The following is a 19,904-nucleotide window of genomic DNA, read 5'->3' on the forward strand; positions in this document are numbered from 1 at the left end:
GTTGGATTTGATTCACCTTCGATTATAAGGTATTTAGAACCTTTAACTGGTGATTTATTTACTGCACGTTTTGCAGATTGCTATTTTGATGAAATGACATTTCCAACATTAGGTAGAACAAATCTACATCCAGAAAAGCATAAGGAAATATCATGGAATGAAAGAAATTTGTCGCATTTTGATTCACGAAGTAATCAATGTGAACAAGAAGTCGAAAAGATAATTAATTTACAAAAGGTTGCAAACCAAATTCCCGATGCTTTCGTAGATACAAGAAAAGTGACACTATCTTATATTCCTGCTGCAAATGCTCCAGCTAAAATAAATGTCCCTGAAGGACAAACAATAGCGGCAACAAATGATTCTAAAGTTCGTCAAAAACGTGGTCGACCAATTGGTTCCAAAGATTCTATGCCTAGAAAAAGAAAAGTGCAAGATATGGACCAAACAATGGCAAAAATGATTGATCAATGAAATGAAAATAATGAAGTTCTTGACGAACCACAAGAAATTGAAAATCATGAGATATCAATTAATTATTCATCATCAAATGTAATAATGGAGAGAGCAAATATTGTCGTGAACGACACATTCGCTTTTAATATGGCTCTTCAAATTTCAAATGAGGATCCTGAACCACAGTCCATTAAAGAGTGCCAAAAGAGAGATGATTGGCCAATGTGGGAAGAAGCAATAAAAACGGAATTAAATTCCTTATATAACGAAAAGCATTTGGACCTATAGCGCTAACTCCAGAATCCAAAATCCCTGTTGGATATAGATGGATATTTGTTAGAAAGAGAAACGAGAAAAATGAAGTTACGAGGTATAGAGCGAGACTCGTAGCACAAGGTTTCTCTCAACAACCAGAAATTGATTATGAGGAAACATACTCTCCAGTAATGGACGCTATTACTTTTAGATTTTTGATTAGTTTAGTTGTGTCACAAAGGCTTGATATGCGCCTTATGGATGTAGTAACTGCATATCTATATGGTTCACTAGATAGTGACATATACATGAAGATCCCTGAAGGACTTAAATTGCCCGAAGCATGTAAATCAAAACCTAGAAATATGTTTTCAATTAAACTCCAAAGATCGTTGTATGGGTTGAAACAGTCCGGACGTATGTGGTATAATCGACTCAGTGAATATCTGATGAAAGAGGGATACAAAAATGATGATACATGCCCTTGTATTTTCATAAAGAAAACTGAAAATGGATTTGCAATCATAGCAGTTTATGTTGATGATTTAAATTTGATTGGAACTCCTGAAGAGCTCAATAAAACTGCTGAATACTTGAAAAAAGAATTTGAGATGAAAGATTTAGGAAAAACAAAATTTTGTCTAGGTTTGCAAATTGAACATGTCCCTGAAGGTTTATTTGTTCATCAATCTTCATACACAGAAAAAGTGTTAAAGTGTTTTAACATGGATAAAGCGCATCCATTAACATCACCAATGGTCGTTAGAACACTTGATGTGAATAAAGACCCATTTCGACCAATTGAAGATGGAGAAATAACACTTGGTCCTGAAGTACCATATCTTACTGCAATTGGAGCATTGACTTATCTAGCTAATAACATTAGACCAGATATAGCATTTTCTGTAAATCTCCTTGCGAGATATAGCTCTACTCCCACTTTAAGACATTGGAATGGTATTAAACACATTCTACGCTATCTAAAGGGAACCGTTGACCTTGGATTATATTATTCTAAAGGTCTTGATTACTCTTTAATAGGGTATGCAGATGCGGGTTATTTATCAGATCCACATAAAGCTAAGTCCCAAACTGGCTATGTTTTTACATGTGGAGGAACTGCTATATCTTGGAAGTCTGTGAAGCAAAGCCTAACTGCAACATCCTCAAATCACTCTGAACGTACTCATTGCAATCCATGAAGCAAGCCGAGAGTGTGTGTGGCTGCGAAATATGACAAGTTATATACAAGAGACGTGCGGATTGGCTTCACCAAAGGACAATCCAACTGTGTTATATGAAGACAATGCCACGTGTATTGCGCAACTCAAGGAATGATACATCAAAGGTGATAGGACGAAGCGTATATCTCCCAAATTTTTCTTCACACATGACCTCCAAAAGAGCGGCGACATTTACATCCAACAAATTCGTTCAAGTGATAATGTGGCAGATTTATTTACAAAGGCGTTACCAACATCGACATTCAGAAAGCTAGTACACAAGATCGGCATGCGTCGACTCAAAGATATATCATGATCATTTTTCAAGGGGGAGCAGCTGTACTCTTTTTCCTTTGACCAAGTTTTTGTCCCATTGGGTTTTTCTTGGCAAGGTTTTAATGAGGCAGCATATTTTTAGGGTTAGTCATTTAAGGGGGAGTGTTGTAAATATATATAATATAATATATATATATATATATATATATATATATATATATATATTTCCCTACTTAATGACCTAACCCTAAACCCTAACCCTAGCTTTGTATCTCCTATAAATAGAGGCATTTAGTCCTCACAATAGATGACTCCTACATATTTATTCTCTCTACACTATTCTCTTCTCTTCTACTTTTCTCTCTCTACTTTCAACACTCTATCAATATTCTTTCTAGTTATGTATAGTTTTATCATTAAACATAGGCTACATATAGCAAGTGATGCTTACCTGCGAACGAGTGCCACTAGTTCTACCTGAACCGTCGTATGCAACTATTTGACCAAGTGCTTTATGAGATAATTCAAATTATTTCATGTATCATGAGGTACAATTAGGAGCCAAAATGCGCAAGTATATGGTTTTTAAAAATATACAAATTTTTAAAAATGTTAAATAATTAAGTATGTTATAAGTGTAGAATGAGTCTCACTTTGTTGTGAGTGGAGTGGTGGCCCATGAGAAGTTTATTGTAAATAGGTTGATAAAATAAGGATAACAAATAAAATATGGTGGGATAGTGTCCACAAATGAAAAGTAAATATTTATGTGGGACGTTCCAAAATGATAAATTGCACATATTTTTGTGAGACAAATGAAGTATATAATGAAATTCACCATAGAAACATAATTAAATATTAGTAGTTTATTTCAACTTAATTTTCATATTTTCTTCAAAAAAAAAAAAAAGCTAGCTACGGTAATAGATTTTGAAAAAAAAAAGTATATATAATTGATACTTTTAAATAAAATAAATGGCTAAATTAAAAATTCTTGGATAATTAATTTCGGCATCTCTACCTATTCGCCCTTAAATTTAACGAAATTACCATAGTATATAGGGACTAGTATTTAAGTGTTGTGATCAAATGACATCAACCATAATTTAGATATTAAATAAATTATCTCACAAATTTTTATAATCTCCATTCATCTCGTAGAATCAACGGGAGATAATTTATTTAATGTCTTAATTATTTTATATCATGCTTGATAATTATTTTTGTAATATTCGTTCATCTTATAGATCTCAACGTGAGATAATTTATTTAATATCTTAATTATTTTATATCACGTTTTGTGTATAAATGTGAATGTATAATGTGTTGAGATCAATCTTTCAAATTCATTATTTCTTTGGTTGGAATAAAATGGCCCACTTTCTGCCAGTATCTTTCTTCATCATCGTCCTTTTTATTGCTTCAGGTAAAAAATATTTAGAATTGATTTTCTATATAGTCTCTTATGTAATCTATTTTAGGAGTGTCCAAACTCGAAACAAAATCGAATAATCGAATCAAACCGTTGAATTTTTGTCAGTTCCTTTGGGTTCATGAGTTTTTAGCCATATTTGGTTTGGTTCGAATTTTTAGTAAAATATTAATTTCTATTGGAACCGAATCGATCGAATATTTAATGTTTAATACTATATTAAATATATCACTTTTCTTTCTTTAATTCTAAACATTAAAACAATCTTAAAGGCTAAAATGTTTAATATATTACTATATCTCTTTTAATTCTATCATTCATGTTGAATTTAATATTTTATTTTGTTATCATTTTTAGCTATTTTGATAATAATTTTGGTTATAAAAATGAAATATTAAAAAGTTTTGTTAACTAAAAATCAAACATAATTGAAATTTGAAGTTCGGCATGAGGAAAAAGTTTAGTCAATCTGATTGGCCATAATTTCAAAAACTTTGGTTAATTAGTTCTAATTTTTTAGTGGAAAAAGTGACCGAGGCCCATCATATTGCAAATGAGACTGTCCCAAATATAACATATATCACTGTGTACCACTCTTAATTTTTTTATATAATTTTTATTATTTATTATTCAATTTTAATTTATTATGCTTTAATATAATATAAAAATAATTAACAAGGGTTCACTCATCCAATTAGAATTTATAATTATTTTTTTTATATTTATTTGAATTAATAATAGATTATTTGGGTTCATTAATTCAAAGTTAGGATATATAATTTTTTTTAAATTTCAATTTTTAGTGATAAATATTAATTAGACTTCATAATATAATAATAATTTTTATTTTTATAAAAAACAATTATAAAATAAAAAAAATTAAGAGTGGTACACGGTGGTACACAGTACATTCTGGGACAGAGGATCCCATCCGATCATATTGGAGTTGTTAAGTTATTAATTGTAGGCCATATGTAGTTGGATTCTTTTTTTATTTTTTTGGTAAATATTGACGAGTTGTTGTGAAGTTTAATTGTAAGGAATTTATGTGGGATATCGTCCTAAAGAGAAAAGTGATATATTTTTTTATGGACGGACAAAAAAGAAAATTGTAATATAGTTTTTGTGGACGAGAGAAATATAGTTTAAGAATTAAAATAGAAATGTGATGGAGCTTTGTTTATAAACTCTTTAAAATAACTTATAAGTTGTTTAGAATTTTATAAGCTCATTGAAAATGTTTGACAAAATAAGTTTATAAGCTCTTGAAACATCAAATAAATTGTTGAAACTTATAAGCTCTTTAAATAAACTTAGTTATATATATAGCCTCTTAGTATATGATTAGAGATACATACATATAATGTGTTTATGATATGATCTAATAAAAATCAACCAAAATTCTTATCTCATATATTCATCAATTTTTGAGAGGTTTGAATTATCTTTTGTTCACCCCGGGTCTCTCTTAAACCTACATATACACGTTTGGCTATGTGTTAACTATTCTTTTTATGGAGTTCGAAGGTTTTTTAGGACAGTAACTTAAGTTGATTTGAAAATTAGGACAAAAACTTTCGAACTTGTAAAAATAAGACACTAATTTTTTTTAGAGTAAAATAGGACACTAATTAATAAGTTTTGCACCCGCAGGACATTTCTCGGCCAATTCTCAGCCGAGAAAATGTCCTATTTTTACGATGCTTATTAATTAGTGTCCTTTTTTACTCTAAAAAAAAATAGTGTCCTATTTTTACAAGTCCGAAAATTTTTATCCTAATTTCCAAATCAACATAAGTTATTGTCCTAAAAAATCCTTTGACTCCTTTTTATGCATACGATGATTGACAACAGGCATGAGTGAGACGACGAGACTAGTCAGAGACAAAAAGATTGTTAGTAATGAGATGCTGATGCAAGAGAAAAATGCAAAGAGGTGTTTAGTTGGATTGGGGCCATGCAGCATAGAAACCTGCAATGATGATTGCTGTAGAAAGACGTGTAACAACGACTATGCAGGCCTTAATCCAGTTAGTTTTTGTGATTTCTATCCTGGATATCCCGGTCGTGTTTGCCTTTGTCAGCATGATTGTTGATGCACTTAATTAGTTCTATATATATTCTTCATTATTCATCTATTATGAATAAATAGTATTTTCGCATGTGTGATGCATAAAATGTATGTGTATCAATATTATCTCTTCATATATCATTTTTCATCAAGTAAAATATAAGTATGATGTTTGTGTATAACAACGGTATTGATAAATCATAAAAAAAAAAAAAAATCAAAGAATTAAATAGTGACAAACATCAAATTATATAATAAATTGTGACAAAATGTCATATACATGAAGCATATAAATTTATATATACACATACATAAACATTTGATTAGTAATATTATATTTTTGCATATATTATATGAACCTAAATTTACATACACCACAAAAGATTAATTTTCACCGACGAAAATTGTCATCGATAAATAACAAATTTTCTCAATAAAATTTATTACTTGGAGATTACCGATTAAAAGAGGCCATCGTGACTTTCAATGCCGGTAAACCTACGTCGGTATTTAGTCAGTTCGTGTAGTTGATTGTGTAATTATATTGATGCCATTTCTCTCGGTAATTTGTAGGCCATTTTATAATAAAATCAAGGGTATTTCCCTTGGTAGTTTTTTTTTTAATGAATTTTTACTTATATTTTTTGCGTACCTAGTTAAGACAACCTATTTATTAATAATAAACATCATTATAAAAAGTCCACCAACAATCATATGTCTATATTTAAATATCATAATTATGTATCAAAAGTTACTAAATAAAATACATCAAAGCTGAGGATTGTCGCCTGAAGGTGGTAAGTCGAAACCTTTTATGCCGTTGCTCGTAGACTGTTGGAACCTTATGAACTGTTGGAACATCTACTGTGTTACCCGAAGTGACTCTTCCAATCGGAGTCTATATTCATGCTCTTCCTGAAGTTGTTGTTGCATCTCTCCAAGCCGAGTATCAACATCTTGTGAATGGAGATGAGACATTTGTGATGTATCACCCACGAGGTTTCGTGCAAGGGTACCAGCGCCAAACATTCTCTGCTTCTTATAGAGACGGTCTCCCATCACCTCATCCACATATATCTGACTCAAATTGATATTTTCTCTCCGCTGATCAAATTTCTCCCTCACTCTCGCCTAATTAGTAGGTATTACAAGTCATAATTATTGAAAAAAATAATTGAAGATATGTTAAAATTCATAAACATTGGTTTTAATTATTAAAACAACTTACACCAATGACTTCAACATTCTTGTAGGTATTAAGTCTCATTCTATTTCACGTGTAATTTCTTAAAGGAATCATACACGCACTTCTTGACGGTAATTTCCTTCTTTAGAGACTATTTAACACAAATGTAAATCAAAACAATAACATATACATATATAATATAATATACTCCCTCCGTCCACCAAAAATAGTTCTAGAAGAGGACGACACAGGTTTTAATGAAAATGGTTTAGTTTATTGTAAGTGGAAAAAGGATTTCACTTAAAAGGTAGTGTTAATAATGATAATTAATTCTATTGTGAGTGGAGAAATGGGCCCACCATGTGATAGAAAGTTTCTAAAAGTGGAAAGGGACTAATTTTTGTGGACATCCCAAAATAGCAAAAAATGAAATATTTTTTTTGGACGGAGGGAGTATGTAATAATTTAATCTTTAAGTGTTCACCATCTCGTAAGCGCGCACAACAACAGACCTTCGAGCCACCCCGATGCTTGCTAATTCCAGAGCCTGATCCATCTGATTCAGATAATATAGCCTTACATGCATGTGCAAACTTCTGGATCGCCTCAGGCGTATCCCAATATAGAAGCTCATGTCCATCTTACACTTATCATCACAAATGTACCTCGTTATCCCTTCATCATTGGGTTTCCTACATGCCTTGACATCATATAGAAGCTCAAAGAACTTAGTGCTCGCCCTTTTTTTCCCAAAGGTGTTTTTCTTTTAGAACATACATTTGTCCAATAGAGTAATCATGCAGAGAAACTAGATGTGATATAATCTAGTGAATATATGCAAAAAACACTTATCGAAACTACTCAAAACATTGATTCTTGACACCCTTTGAAGTAGCCTTCTAACTAATACTGAAAGATCCGTCTGCTCTTATAAACATAAAATTTGTAGCAACCAAAAATGGTACCAAACGAAATACCAAAGCACAGCAGATTGCAGAAAAGGAATAAACGCGAACACACGAGATGGTAACCCAGTTCGGTGATAGAACACCTACGTCTGGGGGGCCTCGCCCAGGGAAAACGATTCACTATGTGAGGTTAAATTACAGCAGGACTTATACAAAGACTCAATCTTTCTAACGCCTCTATAATTTCCCAAAATCCCAACACACGATAAACCGTTGAAAGCTAGATAACACTAACTCTCTAAGTGTGAGCCCCGACGAACACACTTACTCCCTTACAACCACAATACTTCAACTCACAAAGGAGATAATCGAAATCAATACTTTGCACTCAACAAAAGTAAAAGCAAAGTACAAAATACCAGGACATATAAACTGATCAATGACGCCCTCTTCCCAAAACCATGCTTCTCAAAAACAACTTTGCTATCCACCAGATTAAACGCAAAGTGAGAACGAAAAGAACATGAACTCAACCCAACAATGTTCTTCGGGAAGGCTGCGCACATCAACTGCTTGAAAGAATGCCAAAAATGTCCAACCCTAGCTCCTAGAGAATAATGATATATATATATGAGAGAAATCCCAAGTTTCCTTCTATGATAAGGACTCTTCTTTTATGTCTTGCAAGCCCAACCATCAGAATCATCTAGATCTTCTTCGAAATCTCACAAAGAAGGAAACAAAACACCACAAGATATGGTCTTATCTGTAAGAAGAAAAATTCGCAAGGAACGTGGTATCTCTTCTGGTATCAAGGTTGGTATCTGTTGCCAAAACTATATAAATGACAATCCAAGAATAGAGTATCTTATTCTAACAAATACATGTCGGGTTTAGAATCCTCTTGAATGATTTGGTAATCACCCTCGTGAAGGCTTTGTGAAGTGATGACTCCCTGTTAATTAGGGTCACAAACCCATTAATCTCTCTCTCTCTCTCTTTCTTGCTTTCTCTCTCTTCGGTGGAAAGGAAGAGCAACAGTTGCTTCAGGATAGTGACATTAAGAGAGGCGAGAGTGCGAAGGCGGTTGCTTGCAGCGGAGTTGAGGGATGCACTGAAGGAGGCAAAAAGATGATAGTGATTACTTGAGGGAGGTGTGGAGAAAGGTGACGCGGGGAGAGGCAAGAAAGAGGCAGCGTTGAGATCTGTCAATTTGAGCTACAGTTTCGGTGTTGAGATCTATCGATATGAGGGATGAGGGATTCAGAGAAAAAAGATCGTCGGTTCGCTGAAGAAGAAGTAATAGACGATGGTGACTATTTTTGTGGATCTATGGTTCAAGGATGTGGAAATGGTGGTCGTGTCGTAAGGGATAAGACGACGATGGCCTTGACGTTGCTGTCCAGTCGGAGAAAAAAAAAAGCAAGGGCATGAGCAGGGGCGGAGTCAGACTTTCGATCCAGGGGGTCCAATTTTTTTTTTAACGTGACTTTGGAAGTGTGGCGAAGTAAATCACCCATCTTTTTAATTTTTACAATTTCGTCCTCCCAATTTTTTCCAATCGTCGAATTGTTAACTCGAAGTTTGTGTGAATTATTTCTCCATGTAATATTCTATATATTGAAAATTATGGTGCAAATACAGGATACGGTCTCTTTCTTATTTGAAAAAAAAATTAAATTGTATGAAACGATGTCGTTTAGGCCTCACAATTGTAGATTTTAGAGGCTAAAATCTACAATTGAAATTGACGTCTGCACGTCCGGATAGATTGGGCACTAGCAACCTGTCAACACAAGAACACGTAAGAGCCCTAGGTTGAGCACCGGGTGGGGGTGTCGACCGTAGAGCCTCCGACGCTCAAGTCAGTAGCGGAATAGCAAAATAGAATGATAAGCAAATTGAAATAAGAGAGAAAGGCAGGCTGGAGTGTGCGGTTATTCCAGGCTGTAAGCGGCGTCGGAGGGTGGAAACGGTGACAGTATGTTGTGATAATGGAATATGGGAGGCGGAGATAGGCCAAGTTGGCTAGGCGGCGGAGTAGAGAGAATTCAAGGAGTCGATAGCAAGTAAGATTTTTTGTGTCTCTTTGATGACCTAGTCAGGCTGTTTATATAGTGGACATCCAGCCGCTAGGGTTTCTACAGTTTGGCATCGTCAAGGCCCTTATTTCTCGGGTTGTTGTGATTTGGACGGGATCACAAAGATTTACCCGTTTGATCGTGTCAGCTTGGTGGAAAACGTTTCTTAATGTTGATGACTGGGTCGTGTGACTTCGTCAACTAGGTGGACGGTAACCTTTGGGCTGGATGTGATATATCCGGCCTGGTTATCGATTCAAGTTGATCTATAGCTTTTTGGGCTAGATTGGCCAATCCATGTGACTGACTAGGCCTTTAAGGTCAATCCGTTGTGCCAGATTGGCGAGCTAGCTTGGCTGACTAGCTTGATGGGTCAGGCTGGGTGCGAATTATTCAGCCTGACGGTTTTGATAGGTTGGTCTTGAATTGAGGTATTCAACGTTGGTCAGTCCAGGTAGGTCTTAAAATTTGACTTATCGGGCTGGGCGAACATGTTTTCTTAAGTAATTGGTCTATCATCGTTGTCGACCCAAGTTGGTCCGAAGCTTGTCGGACTGGATGTACCGAGTTGCTTGACTCATTAGGTCCACTTGGAGTGTTAATTGGGCTTGAGCCAAGTTGACGAATTTTGCCCACTACACATGTCAATAATTTTTAATGAACGAATATGTTCATAAAAAATTATTGACATGTTCAACGTTTCTAAATTTCGCAAAAAAATTAATTTCTCTATAGAAACTAACCCTATATATATATATATATATATATAGAGAGAGAGAGAGAGAGAGAGAGAGAGTGGGAGAGCATAGGCAAGGGCGATGAGGGTGGTGGACGTGGCCATTGAACATCTTTAATTTTTCAAAATTAATTAAATTTATTAAAAAATTCAAACTAAAAAATAATAATTACATTATTAAAAAAATAAATTTAGCCTGAAAATTGTTTGAAAATAACTAATTATACATTGTTATAAACTAGAGAGAACCGAGAGAATAGAGAAGAGAATACGAATGAAGTGTATTCAATATGGAGGCTAAAGGCCTCTATTTATACAAGTAGGAAGCTAGGGTTTTAGGGAGATTTCTTGGTCAACACACATAAGATATATCTTATAGATATATTTACAACACTTCTCCTTGATTGACCAATCCCTAAAACAAAAAATGTTGCCTCATTAAAACCTTGCTAGGAAAACCCAATGGGACAAAACCTAGTCGAAGGAAAAAGAGTACAACTGCTTCCCCTGAACTTGATATCATAGAAGATCTTTGAGTCGACGCATGTCGATCTCATGTACCAACTTTCTGAATGTCGATGTTGGTAATGCCTTGGTGAATAAGTCAGCCAGATTATCACTTGAGCGAATTTGTTGAACGTCGATATCGCCATTCTTTTGAAGGTCGTGTGTGTAGAAGAGCTGGGGAAAAATATGCTTCGCCCGATCGCCTTTGATGTATCCTTCCTTGAGTTGCGCGATGCAAGCAATATTGTCTTCATATAAAATAGTTGGTTTGGCCTTTGATGAAGCTAACCCGCACGACTCTTGGATATGACTCGTCACATTTCTCAACCATACACATTCTCGACTTGTTTCGTGGATTGCAATGATTTCATAATGATTTGAGGATGTTGCAGTCAAGGTTTGCTTCACATATTTCCATGATATAGCAGTTCCACCACATGTGAAAACGTATCTAGTTTGTGACTTAGCTTCATGTGGATTGGATAAAAATCCTGCATCCGAGTACCCCACTAGAGTATTATCAGATTTTTCTTGATAATATAATTCAAGGTCAATTGTACCCTTTAGATAATGTAGAATGTGTTTAACACCATTCCAATGTCTCAAAGTGGGTGCTGCGCTAAATCTTGCTAGAAGATTGACAGAAAAAGCTATATCCAGTCTAGTATTATTAGCCAGATAAGTCAACGCTCCAATGCACTTAGATATGGTACTTCTGGACCAAGTATTGTTTCACCCTCTTCAATTGGTCGAAATGGATATTTTTTAGTATCAATAGATCTAACGACCATTGGTGATGTTAATGAATGTGCATTATCCATGTAAAAGCGTTTTAACATTTTTTTTCTGTATATGTGGATTGATGGATAAACGTTTCTCCATGGATACGTTCCATTTGCAAACCAAGACAAAACTTTGTCTTTCCCAAATCTTTCATCTCAATTCTTTCATCAAATATTTAGCAGTTTTATTGAGCTCTTCAGGAGTCCCAATTAAATTTAAATCATCAACATAAACTGCTATGATTGCAAATCCACTTTCGGTTTTCTTAATGAAAACACAAGGGCAGATATCTTTATTCTTGTATCCTTTTTCAAAGATACTCGCTCTGTCTATTGTACCACATACAAGTAGATTGTTTCAGCCCATACAACGATTTTTGCAGTTTAATTGAATACATGCAATCCTTCAGGCACTTTTTAAATCCTTCAGGAATTTTCATATATATGTCATTATCTAATGACCCATATAGATAAGCAGTTACTACATCCATAAGGCGTATATCAAGCCTTTGTGACACAGCCAGACTAATCAAAATCTGAAAGTAATAGCGTTCATTACGGGAGAGTATATTTTCTCATAATCAATTCCTGGTTTTTGTGAGAAACCTTGTGCTACGAGTTTTGCTCTATATCTCGTAACTTCATTTTTCTCGGTTCTCTTTTTAACAAAGATCCACCTCTATTCAACATGGATTTTAGATTCCGGAGTTAGAGCTATATATTCAAATACTTTCCGGTTATCACAGGAATTTAATTCCCTTTCTATAGCTTCTTTTCACTTTGGCCAATCAAGTCTATGTTTGCATTCTGCAACAGATTTTAGTTGAGGATCCTCATTTAAAACATGAAGAGCTATATGAAAGGCAAATATATCATCAACAATGATATTTTATCTCTCTAGTATCTGATGTAAATAATTTATTGAGATCTCATGATTTTCAGATACTTGTAATTCTTTAGGAATTACATCGCTTTCATTGGTTGACTAGTCATTTTCGTCATTGTTTGGTTTCCATCTTGCCCCTTTCTTTTTCTAGGCATAGAATCTTTGGAACCAACTGGTCGACCATGTTTTTGACGAATTTTAGACTCATTTGCTGCTAAAGTTATATGTCCTTCAGGGACATCAATTTTAGTTGGAGTATTTGCAGCATGTATGTGAGATTGTGTCACTTTTCTTGTATCTACAAAAGCATCATAAATTTGATTTGCAATCTTTTGCAAATGAATGATCTTTTTAATTTATTATTCACATTGATTTGTTCTAGAATCAAAATGTGATAAGTTTTTCTCATTTCAAGAGAGTTCCTTGTGCTTTTCTGGATGTAGATTTATTCCTCATAATGTTGGAAATGTCATTTCGTCAAAATGACAATCTGCAAAACGTGCAGTAAATAAATCACTTGTTAAAGGTTCTATATACCTTATAATCGAGGGTGAATCAAATCTAACATATATCCCAAGTCTTTGTTGGGAACCCATTTTTGTTCGTTGTGGGGGTGTTATTGGGACTTGAACCGTGCAACCAAAAGTTCGTAATTGAGAAACATCAGGTTCTCGGCCAAAAATAATTTGCATTCGGAAGTATTCATGATTGGCTTATGTCGAACTAATGTTGCAGCATGTAATATGGCATGACCCCAAACAATAGTTGGGAGTTTTGATTTCATAAGTAATGGTCTAGCAATAATTTGAAGACGTTTAATCAACGATTCTGCTAAACCATTTTGAGTATGGACACAAGCTACTGGATGTTTAATCTCAATTTCAATAGCCATACAATAGTTTTCAAAATGCTTGAGACGTAAATTCACTAGCATTATCAAGACGAATTCTTTTAATTGAATTGTCTGTGAATTGAGCTCTTAATTTTATGATTTGAGCAAGTAGTCTATCAAATGTTGCATTTCTAGTAGAAAGCAAGCATACATGTGACCATCTATAAAAGGTATTAATTAATACCATAAAATATCGAAAAGATCCACAAGGTGGATGTATAGGTCCATAAATATCTCCTTTAATTCTTTCTAAGAAATATGGAGATTCAGTATTATCCTTCGTATATGAAGGTCTAATGACTAACTTGCCTTGCGCACAAGCATCACATGAGAATTCATTTGTAGAAAGAACCTTTTGATTCTTATGTTGTGCCCATATGAATTACAGCGCATCATAGTTGCTCCATGATGTCCAAACCTATCATGCCAAAGCTTAAAGCTTTTGTGTCATTGAACTTCACGTTCATGACATGGTTTGTCTCAATTGCTTTTATGAATGTATAATACATTCCAGAAGGTAGTGATGCTAATTTTTCTTTTGTCAGCTTATAGCTTGAAACAAAAGAATTTATGTAAAGATATTCATTTCTACCTTCCACACAATTGTCTCGATGTGGTATCCATTATTACGGACATTTTTGAAACTTAGTAAGTTCCTTTTAAACGTACTAGAGTACGGGGCATTTTCAATATCTAATTTAGTATCATTTGGCAAAATGATACAAGCTCTTCCGGAGCCTTCAATGATGTTTGATGCACCTGATATTGTGTTAACATTATTCTCATCTAATGTCAACTTAAGGAAATACTTCTTCTTTTGAAGAATAATTTGTGTATTGTCACTATCACCAAGACAAATATCATAAGATTCCATATGATGTTATAAGTGTATAGATGTTTATGCCTTGTTAAAAACCTCTTCGCAAAAACCTTAAAGGAAAAATTCGGTAGAGGAAAAAAGAGTACAAGACATATATATTTACGCATATATTACACTAGTTGTCTCGTTAAAAACCTTAACTAAGAAAACCTCGTAGGAAAAAAACTTAGTAAGGAAAAAAGAGTACAACCATTTGGCCTTTAGGGCCATTTGACCTTCACGGTCTAATTTTCAAAAGCATGTAATATATGTTTCTATTCAAGAGCATGTAATATTCTTCAGAAATATTACTTGTGCTACTTTAATAGCATCAACTAAAGATCTTGAATGTAATATTATTCAGAACACTACTTGTGCTCAAGGTCTAATTTTCGTGAGCATATAATATGAATTGCTCTTCAAAAGCATGTAATATCCTTTAGGAATATTACTTATGCTACTTTAATAGCATCAATTTAAGATCTTGAATGTAAAATTCTTCAGGAATAGTACTTGTGTTATTTAAATAACATCAATTAATTTTTAAGATTATTTTGAAAAATAGATTGTATATATATGTGAATATTTCAAAATATAACATATCAAATCTCGAAATCAAAGCACAAGAATCACAGAATTTAGCATGAAAAATAATAACAATAAACTTCACAGTAAACAAATTGATTTGATTTATTTTAATGAATATCAATTCGTCATATTAAAGGGAAATATAAAAGAAAAATTTAATATAATCCTATCAATTTGTCATATTCTAAACCCCATCAATATAACAGTAGACCGTAATTCATGTAAGTTGTGAGAGAATTTTGATGAAAGAAATTCCATGGCAATTGATAATCTAATCAAATATAAGAAACTACATACAATATTATCACAAAATTGATGGAAAGTTATCACATTATAAAAATCACAGCAACCAAACCAACAATAATAGGAAGCAATATAATTTAATTTGATAAAATACCAATTATCTTATGGTACGAATTGAAACATCTGAACGTATACTATTGAACTGAAACAATATACAATCAATTTTTTTAATAAATAAAATAATTAAACAATTGATCAAACACAGGCACACAAGTCATGTCTCTCACTCTCTCTCGATAAATAGTCGTAAATTACTGGAGGACATTATTTTTTTTAAAAAAAATGTTTGATATATATGCAGCCGCCGTGATTAAAATTTAAAATCATTCATCACAAATTAGATCACAGATCTAAAACGGTAGATTAAGAATTGAAGCAATCGAATAAAATTAATTTTAATGAATTCGATTGTAAATATCAAAATTAAATTTAATAAATCTACTAGTACCTTGCAGGAAAGACACGATTCTTTCCTAGGGCATACCTTCAATGTAGAATAATCGTGATTAGAGACGATCGTGCTGATAACGTGTTATAAACTAGAGAGAACCGAGAGAATAGAGAAGAGAATACGAATGAAGTGTATTCAATATGGAGGCTAAAGGCCTCTATTTATACAAGTAGGAAGCTAGGGTTTTAGGGAGATTTCTTGGTCAACACACATAAGATATATCTTATAGATATATTTACAACATACATACTATTCATCCCCTGAGTATTTTTAATTTATTTTTTTTGTAATAAATATTAATATGGTAATAATTTTATTTTTATGAAAAACTAGCTATTTCTCCAGAAATAGAATTTATAATAGAACACGAATAATGGAACATAGAGTAGTTGGAAAAGGGAATCCCACCCGCACATCCACACAACATAATTAATTACTCGATCGAACCCTAATTCAAAGAGAAAATTAGATTCATCGATAGAGATTGCAGGGTTTTCTGATACCAAGGTGGTGGTTAGAAAATCCTTTCAAGCAGATCAAAACGACTATAAACATTTAAATAAATAAACCGATCAGCTTAGTATTGTTATTTAATCTTGAAAAATATGTAGAGGTATCGATGGAGGTGAGCTCTGCAACGCCACGTAGTAATACTTCTTCTTGCTGTATTTGATGGTGATCGCCGGCAAATAATAGCTTCCGCTCCCATAGCAGCAATCGCTCAATGCCAACACGCAGTCGCGCAGAGCAGAACGCTGCGGCTTCTTAGAAGGTTCGAGAACGTACTGAGCCAAGAAAAGTGAAGACGCAGCCACCATAGAGGGCAAGAAAGGGAGCATCCTCGGCGAGAAAAGCGAAACCTCCGCAAAATAGCTAGCCATAGCCACGCACTCCAACGAAACCTCTCTAATTTCCCTTTCACCCAAGACAAAATGCTCCAAGAAGCTCCACGGCGCCATCTGGTATCCATATTTTTTTGTCCATCCGAATGAGATCTCGGCGTCGAACAGGAAGAGGTCGCTGAGTCCGTCGTATTTGGAGGCGATCATCAAGCATGTGAGGCCGACGAAGCGTAGATTTTCGATTTCAACGTGGTGTCCGGATAGATAGTGGCTGAGATAGTCGAAGTGGTTGGTTGATAAGTAGCGGTCGAGATAGTTGACGGCGAGATGCAGACGATGCAATGCGCGCGCGATCTTGGATCCACATGCGCGGTCTTCGGCCTCGTTTTCTCCTTCCCGAGTGGATCATCATCGGATTTTGAACAAGATAATTCTTCTTCATCGTCGTCATGCATCAACAAGACGGAGGCCTGACCCAAAATATTAAATAAACATATATACATTAACATAAAAAACTGAGAATAAATTAGAATTGCTATATATATATATATATATTAGTCAAAATTTTCTTTCCAGACTTCTATTGGTGATAATTTTATCAAAATTATTCAATAAGATGACCTATATATGCAAGCTACAGAATGCTAACTAAGACAAGAAGAAATATATATATATAGTAGAGCATGTATATGAATGAGGAGACGCTTCAATTCACCTGTGTGATGGAGCGTCCAACACGAATATTAATATTGTGATTGGATTTGTAACATAAATCGGTTGCGGGAGATGGTGTTTGCAGTAATTGTTGTCGAACGTCGTCGTTCTGAAAGTGTGAAGGAAAACAGCAACCCAGCAGATTTGGGAAACACGATACCCGAAATCTGAATCCACCCATGCTTAATTCAAGAATCAAGATTCTGTATTCGTTAGACTTAGGGCTATTGCATTGAAACTTGTACTTGCGATCAACAGACCTTATATAGAAAAGAATTTCCATTAAATTGTACATGTATTTGAGTGGGAATGTAATTCCATGAGGACTGTATCTTATTGCTCGTTAGGTCCAAGTAAATTAATGGAAAGGGAATGAAATCAAATAAAGGAGTGGAATGGTAATAATAATCATTATTTTTATTGAATTTTTGATTTAACAATGGAAATGAATCACTTTCCAACCTCTAAAAACAATCAACCAAACCTAGGCTTAATCTGAATAGGAATAGAAATACAGGATTATTTTCGCATAATATTTATCGATTAACCTTTCTTTTTCTTTTTGACAAAATTTATTATCTACTCATACTGCATAGGGGTGTAATCGAACCGAGCCGAACCGAATATTGTTGTGTTCAAATTTGATTTGTTTAGTATCGAATCGAATCTCGAACTTTGTTTGTTGAATACTTTGAGGCTCACTAACTTAATCGAGCCTACACGAACTTTCTAAATTTATATTTATGTTCAAAATATTTATTATTTTCTTTTGAAAATAGATTATTTCATTCAAAATAATAAATATATTAATTATTTTCTTATATCAAACAGAGTTTATTGAAAACTTAATACAATTATTATTATTTTTAGTAGATAAATATAAGTTGTACCTACTAATAATTTATATTTTTCAAACTGAATAAGTTAACGAACGTATTTACGAGCTAACGAGCCGAATATTACCAAGCTCAAGATTAGTTTGTTTATTTATCAAATTTCTGTAAACGAACTTGAACGAACTTTTTTCGAGTCGAGCTCGAAATAGTTTGCGAGCGACTTGGTTTGTTTACAGCCCTATTACCGCACAACTCAAGGAAGATTCAAATTAATGTTTTACTTTTGGTATTTCGGCAGGAATTTTATAGTTTTATTTTAATTAAAGTACATAAATATTTCTACCGAGTTCAAAATTTTTGTAGGCCACTAACTTAGGGCACTTTGCAAAATTAGGCCATATTTTTTCGGGCTTGTAAATTTGGATCATTTATTATTAATTTCGGCGTAAATGAGCTACATTTGGGCCCGATCGGGCTATTTTGCACGTGAGACGTGCGTGACCTTACAGCTGCAGGCTGAACGCTGATGTGGAGTTTTATTTTATTTTTTTATTTGACATATTTATACACATATAAAAATAAATCATAAAATAATACATAATTAAAAGACACAAATAAAAAAAATTCACATCAACGTTCAGGCTCTAGCTGTGAAGTCATGCAAGTCTCAGGTGCAAAATAGCTCGATCAGGTCCAAATGTGGCACACTTACGCCAAAATTAATAATAAATGGCCCAAATTTGCAAGCCCAAAAAATGTGGCCTAATTTTGCAACGTACCCGTAGTTAGTGGCCTACAAAAATTTTAAACTCGAAGATAATGTGTGTAACAGTGTAGTTTGAACCATTACACACAATTGTGGTCGATAATGTGTGTAATAAAGTATTTTGTACTGTTACACACAATTGCAGACGATAATGTGTGTAATAAAACATTTTGTACAGTTACACACAATTGCAGACTATAATGTGTGTAATGGTTAGTTTTCACTGTTACACACATTATCTTCCGAAATTGTGTGTAACCATCGTTTTTGTGTGTAACCATCAACATTAAAAAGGCTATATTTTCCACATTTTTATCTTCATCGATATTTTTTCCTACAACTAAAAGCATACATTTAGCCGGTGATTAAACAAAAAAAACTAACTCTCGCAAATATGGATAACGACCCACCGCCTGCGATTCAACCCCCAGCCGTCGCCGATGATATCGAACATCCACCGCTGCTTACGGCTTAAAATGGCGCAGACGAGGCTCCGCCGCTCCCACATAACCAATGGGCACACGAGATGGCAGCATGGGTTGCCGCTCAACATGAAAATTACGGCGAAGACGAGGCTGAAATCGAGGTTCCACTGCTACCACAACAAGATCAAGAAGTGGCGCCACCGCCTGCGGAGGCTCCACCATTTCCACATCAAGAATGGGTGGCGCCACTGCAAGACGAGATAGTCCTGATTGACGCATTTCCGGCGGAGGCGAATGATTTTTGGCTCATGGATGCACTTCCAATGCCCGATGATTTTTGGGATTTCGCGCCAGACAATTTACTGGCGCTCATAGTAGGCGTAGAAGATAGGGGATGTTCAACCCCCACCCGTGTTCATCGGCGTTGAC

At 34.3% G+C, this 19,904-nt stretch overlaps 1 protein-coding gene across 1 annotated transcript; it reads right to left on the reverse strand.

The window, feature by feature from the left end:
* Positions 1–16,472: 16,472 nt before the first annotated feature.
* Positions 16,473–19,558, reverse strand: LOC131003341 (cyclin-A1-3-like). Its single transcript, XM_057929863.1, has 2 exons — positions 19,435–19,558; positions 16,473–17,126 (listed from the first exon to the last, which is right to left on the reverse strand). The coding sequence occupies exons 1-2, from the start codon at positions 19,556–19,558 to the stop codon at positions 16,483–16,485; spliced, it is 768 nt and encodes a 255-aa protein (XP_057785846.1). The 3' UTR covers positions 16,473–16,482.
* Positions 19,559–19,904: the final 346 nt, after the last annotated feature.

This window comes from Salvia miltiorrhiza, unplaced genomic scaffold (genome assembly GCF_028751815.1).
Source record: "Salvia miltiorrhiza cultivar Shanhuang (shh) unplaced genomic scaffold, IMPLAD_Smil_shh original_scaffold_190, whole genome shotgun sequence".
Taxonomy (NCBI): Eukaryota; Viridiplantae; Streptophyta; class Magnoliopsida; order Lamiales; family Lamiaceae; genus Salvia; species Salvia miltiorrhiza.